The 5,641-nt window shown below is 48.0% G+C and overlaps 1 protein-coding gene across 2 annotated transcripts; it reads left to right on the top strand.

Moving 5' to 3' along the window:
- Positions 1-771: 771 nt before the first annotated feature.
- On the top strand, positions 772-2,925 carry HELT (helt bHLH transcription factor). Of its 2 annotated transcripts, none has more exons than XM_074950080.1 (4): positions 772-953; positions 1,419-1,523; positions 1,848-1,944; positions 2,287-2,925. In XM_074950080.1, exons 1-4 carry the CDS (start codon positions 927-929, stop codon positions 2,775-2,777), a joined length of 720 nt encoding a protein of 239 aa, XP_074806181.1. In that variant the 5' UTR covers positions 772-926; the 3' UTR covers positions 2,778-2,925. The 2 variants fall into 2 exon arrangements, with proteins under 2 accessions (XP_074806181.1, XP_074806182.1); XM_074950081.1 differs by having other exon boundaries at positions 2,290-2,925.
- Positions 2,926-5,641: the final 2,716 nt, after the last annotated feature.

Here is a 5,641-nt window from a genome sequence, read left to right on the forward strand (position 1 = left end):
CAATGAAACTATTCATACATTTCAATGGGACATTTTCCTATAGGATAATAGGCTACAAATTGAGCCTCTCCAAAGGGGGGAGTAGGGGGGTAAAACAACAACACACAGACACACACCACACAAAAAGGACCGTCGTGTGCCAAAGGCTCGCGGGAGCCTCCCTGGGCCTGCAGAGGGGAGGAGGGGGAAAAAGGGGGGGGGATCGTGTGCCAGCCCCCAGTCCCACACCTGCCGGGATGTCCCAGCACATAAAGCGGTGTAAACAAAAACCCTCGCTGCCATCTCTCATAAAGATGGACGTGTCACCAAGTCGTGTGAGAAAAGCCTGAGAACAAACGGGGCCACTCCGTCTCCAAGGGCTCTCCCTTGAACTGGGCGGAACAGCCTATTAAGGGCTTACTTAATTACTTTAATGACTCTGGACAGGCTTTAAAATGCAGTCAGCGCTTGGACAGGGGAAGGGAGGGGGGCTGCCTGGGATTTGTAAACAGGCGATCGTGTGAGAGACCAGGCGCTTGGAACTAAAGAAGAGAGCTTGTGTTCACACGCTGCTAGCGCGCCACTGCGCTCTGCTTTCCGCTCCCCTTAGTCCTGTTGCCATGCAAATGTTATTCTGGGGGCGATCACGTGTCCTTTGAAGGTCCACGTGGAGTAACAAAGCTGATCTGCCCCCTGCTAGCCCCCTTGACTGAAAAAAAATTTTTTTTTACTCCTTTAAAACTGATCTTTAATGCATACATTCCCCAAACTGCTCTCCCTAATCCTAGGGAATCAGGCAGGCTATGAATACACCGTGTCTCCCCCCAGAAATGATCGCTTTATAAGCAGCCTTTTGGAGGTTAGGGGGCTGCAGTGCACCTGAGACACTTGAGAAGACACAGAGGTTCCCTTCTGCTAGGCTTTCCCCAGCGGTGTGTCTTTTCAGGATGGCCTCTAAACTAAAGGAACGGAAAGTAAGTTGGAGCTAATCCTTGCGCACTGGGGCTGCCGGCTGCTTTCCCAGCCGCGACAGAATTAAGGTTTATTTGTAGGCTTTTCAAAAAACCCTGGGCTCGTGTCTGGTTTGGAAACCAGAACTTAACACTCAGACCGATCCTCAGCAAGAGCACTGCTGTGGAGATCAGGTTTGGTGGGGGCCTCCCCGGTGCAGTCAAGCAGGGCTGGAGGAGTGCTCGTTTCTGGGGACAAAATGAGCCTGGCTCTTAAAAAAAAAAATCTAGTGAAAGTTATATGCGAGCGTCTTAGTGAAGGTCAGATGAAATGTCTGACGTTAGAATAACTTTTTTAAAAGGTGAATATCTCTGGATAAAACTAGAAACCAAAGGCTGTGGGGAGTTTCTCTTTGCGTTTTGGGGTGATGTCTGCTCATGTTTCAGACTCCTTGTTCCATGTGTCTGTCTGCACATTGTGTGTTATAGAGGACTCCAGTGTCTCACAAAGTGATTGAGAAAAGAAGGAGGGATCGGATCAATCGCTGCCTCAATGAATTGGGGAAGACCGTGCCCATGGCTTTGGCAAAGCAGGTATGCTCCCGCTGCTGGCTAGAGCGCTGAAAAGTGCCGGCGTTACCAAGGGGGACGTGCCACATAGCGCAGATTTAAGGATGAAGATATATGTAGCTGCGGTTACCTTCTTTGATTTGCAATGACGCTTATGAGGGAGGTGTATCTGGGAAGTAGCTGCCAGGCTCACACACTCAGCAAAGGAAAGTGGCTTGAGTGTCAATGCCCCGTGGCGCTGTCTCCCTGACCGGCTTTAGGATCCCTGGGTTTGGTGAACCCAGCAAGAATAATTCTGGCTCTGGTTTCCGCCAGGCTTTTCATGAGGGTTTTGTCTGTGTGTTTCAGAGCTCTGGGAAGTTAGAAAAAGCTGAGATCCTGGAAATGACTGTTCAGTATCTGCGAGCCTTGCATTCTGCAGATTTCCCCCGTGGCAGGGAAAAGGGTAGGTACAACGCTTAGCGTCTTGGTGCCCGTAGTGATCCGTGCACGTTTTGGCACACGGGAAAAAATCCCACGGCTGGTTCTGCAAGCACTCCAGGAACATCCCACCCTTTCATAGTGTAAGTCATATTAGCTGGAACCAGAACTGCTGAGGAGTGGGTGGGTGGATAATTCAATAATCTGCGTACTGGTTTAACTGGGCTGTGTTAACATTCAATGGCTACAAGTGCAGGTCTCAGTATCTCCAAAACTCAGAGAGACACTGTGGAATGTTTAAAACTCCCTTTGGCAAAAAGCAGCGAGGTCGGGATCTGACCCCTTATCCTGTTCCGTTTCTTTCCAGCAGAGCTTCTAGCTGAGTTCGCCAACTATTTTCACTATGGATACCATGAGTGTATGAAGAACCTAGTCCATTACCTGACCACAGTGGAACGGATGGAGACCAAAGACACCAAATATGCTCGGATCCTGGCTTTCCTGCAGTCCAAAGCTCGCTTTGTCACCGAACCCATCTTCACCACTCTGGGATCGCTCCCAGAACCGGACTTCTCCTACCAGCTTCACCCAGCTCCGGAGTGCCCGGCTCACAGTCCCAATGAGCCTATGTTTCAGCAGGGATCCGGGGCGCCCTTTTCCTGGCATGGTCCTGCCAGAAGCCCCACCATCCCTTACCTTCCCAACGCAGCCATGCCCCTCCCTAACCCCGGGCAGCAACGCAACACTTTCCTGTCGTCAGTCCAGGGGCTGGACAGACACTATCTCAGCCTGATCGGCCATTCCCACCCCAGCACCTTCAGCCTGCCTCCCGGCCAGCATCCCCACTCTGTGCTATAGAGACTCGGCCTGCGGGCTACATATTTATGTCGGGGGAAGAGTAAATTATCCACAGGCGCATACGTTCACTTCGTAAGCGCTAGTGTACACATGTAAATATATATGATTGGGAAGTTATAGCTTGGAATAAATGATCACTGGGAAAGGGGTTAAGGATGTTTCCAGCGTGAGATGCTTTTGCGATGCGTTATTTATCCAGCCTGCTAGCTTGTCCTTGCACGCTTCGGTTCTATGTTCTGGGCACAAACCACGTACAGCGCTTGGAATAAATGTGATATAAACTCTTTGGTCTGGTTTCCCATCGGCACTTCATTGGTAGAGGGGAAAAAATAAAACCAACGGAAACGGCTGTGCCAAAGGGCTGGGGAGCCGCGTGTCTCCAAGCGCTGGGTCTAGCGCACCCGGTGCGCTCTGGCGCGAGAGTGTTTCTGGTGTGCCGCGTAACTCGGCGGAACTAACACGTTGCCTGTGGGCACGGCGGACGAGGGAGGCAAACATTGCGGTGTTTCGGTGTTCAGGTAAACCTCAGTTCGCCGCACACTCTTTAAAATACAGTCGCGTTGGTGCGTCTCCCAAGAGCTCTCTGATTTATCAAGCATCGATGTCGCCCGTGAAGACATATTCAGAAAAGTAGCTTCGAAGTCGTGTGTGTGTATATACATGTGTTTATATAGAATTATAGACGGGCTGTGTATACACCTGATCCCGAGAGACAGTGAGAGGGGCCAGTTCATGCTTGTCTCACAAACACCCCTGTATGTAAATCCATGCTGATTTTACACAGTTAGAGTTACAATACAGCAGGATTAAGGCCGCAGCCGAAACGCTTGTAGTAGCAACGATGAAGATTCCTTGCGGCGAGCTGATAGACAGGAAGGAACCAGCCCATCCATCTTCCCCAAGCTGTACGCGTGGCCTGACTCCGACGTTAAGCAGAAAAGGAAACCTTTTTTTGTTGAAGTCGGAAGGAATATTATACCTTCTGTCTTATTCTAGAATTTCCTTGTGGCCATTTATCTCCGCAGGAGGAAAATAACAGGAAAAGCTGTGGCCTAAGGAACAAAGTGAGATTAGGCTCTGTAGCACTTGGCCTATCACAGACAGTAGTTTAACAGGTGGGAAAAAAGAACAGGAGGACTTGTGGCACCTTAGAGACTAACCAATTTATTTGAGCATGAGCTTTCGTGATCCGATGAAGTGAGCTGTAGCTCACGAAAGCTTATGCTCAAATAAATTGGTTAGTCTCTAAGGTGCCACAAGTACTCCTTTTCTTTTTGCGAATACAGACTAACACGGCTGCTACTCTGAAAGGTGGGAAAAAGCACACAGAAAAAAACCTCTGGAGCCGACCCTTTAACGCTGTCCCACAGACTCTGACGTGTATAGTGGCCAACGTCAGATATTTTCTCATTACAGTCTTCCATAAAATCGCCATTTCCCCGCGTCTGAGCTGAGTCCCCTGTTCAATATCAGGCGTGTTTTGAGGTGCTGCTGTGAGCGCTCAGTGACGCTGCAAAGAGATGCGCATCCTCAGTGACGGGGATTTCTATGGAGCTCAGTTTTCGTGACAGAAGCCTCAAACCAAACGAAAAACAGGAGGCGTGGAGAGGCAAACAAGCCTCTCAGCATAAGGAGCAAATCTAAGGGGTTTAATGTCTAGAAAGGCAACCTTGGCATGCAGGCAAACAAGAGCTTAGCTAATATTCCTTTCCCCAGCCATGCCTTCTCTTTGAGCTCGTAGGAAATTTCAGCAGTTTCAATTCTCCTCCCTAGGCTGGATCACTGAATAAGACCCAACCTCGTCTGTGCTGTGACAGCAAATGGTTTCTTACATGTGATTGCCGATGCTAGTTATTATTATTTTTGCCTATGGTTTGCACTCCCCGATCCGTTGACGAAGGGTAAATTAACTTATTCCATTGCACTCTGCAGCCTTGAGGGAGATCTGACCCGGATTGTTTACTGAGGTCATGGAATGGGCTGACCCACAATTTGTAAACCATCAACTCCTTTATTCATAGACGGACAAAAAGATCTTCATTACAATGAGTGAAAAGTGTCATGTGTACCTTCCATTTAAACTGTAAATACAGAAAAGCCTCGTGTTTCAGTTTGACAAGAAAGAGGCCGTATTACAGGGTAAAGGGAGGAGAAAAAAATTTCTATTGCATCAGGATACATTTGGGACCTTAAATCCGAGCGAGGAAAGCAGGAAAATACCACTTGCTAAATGTACGTAGGGCGATATGGGATAAACCAAATGTATTCAGCAGCAGAAGAATGGCTGGTGCCTATTATGAAAACACATGTCTTACACTCATTTTCACCAGCGCTTGGTGCAGAAAATGAAGCAAGTCTTTCACGATTTTTATTCTGTGAGCATTAAGCCATTCTGAATCCTCTTTTGCACTGAAGCATTAAAGATATAGTGTTACCCTGGAAATATAAATTATTAATATATGCAGCATTTTGGTCACTGTTAACCAAATTAGACAAAAAACTTTCCTTTGCTAAGTAGATTTCCTCTCTGGGATTAGCACAGGGCCACCACGGTCAAAACTGTGGTCATTTACATATAGTTTTGCAAACTTGCACTGGTCCATGACAGTCTTTGTACCTTGAATGTTGCTATTCTCGATTTATTTATTTATTTATTTTGTCCTTCTCGTTTTCATTTAACTGTGGAGGATAAACCCTGCTTTGGATTGCCAATGAATTTAGGATAAAAGTCTCCCCCGCCTTCCCCCACCCCCTCCGTGTCTATCGCTCTCTGGAATCTCTCCCCGGTTCCCCAATCTTGGCCAAAAGTCGAATCTGAGCTGGTTTGACTTCCCATAAGATGAATAATGGCAGCTCGCCCCAAG

The sequence above is a fragment of the Natator depressus genome, chromosome 4, assembly GCF_965152275.1.
Source record: "Natator depressus isolate rNatDep1 chromosome 4, rNatDep2.hap1, whole genome shotgun sequence".
Taxonomy (NCBI): domain Eukaryota; kingdom Metazoa; phylum Chordata; order Testudines; family Cheloniidae; genus Natator; species Natator depressus.

Coding starts and splice junctions, on each gene's coding strand:
- HELT (XM_074950080.1), top strand. CDS start 927: ATGGCCTCTAAACTAAAGGAACGGAAA. Junction 954..1,418: donor CTAAACTAAAGGAACGGAAA/GTAAGTTGGAGC, acceptor TGTGTGTTATAG/AGGACTCCAGTGTCTCACAA. Junction 1,945..2,286: donor CCCCCGTGGCAGGGAAAAGG/GTAGGTACAACG, acceptor GTTTCTTTCCAG/CAGAGCTTCTAGCTGAGTTC.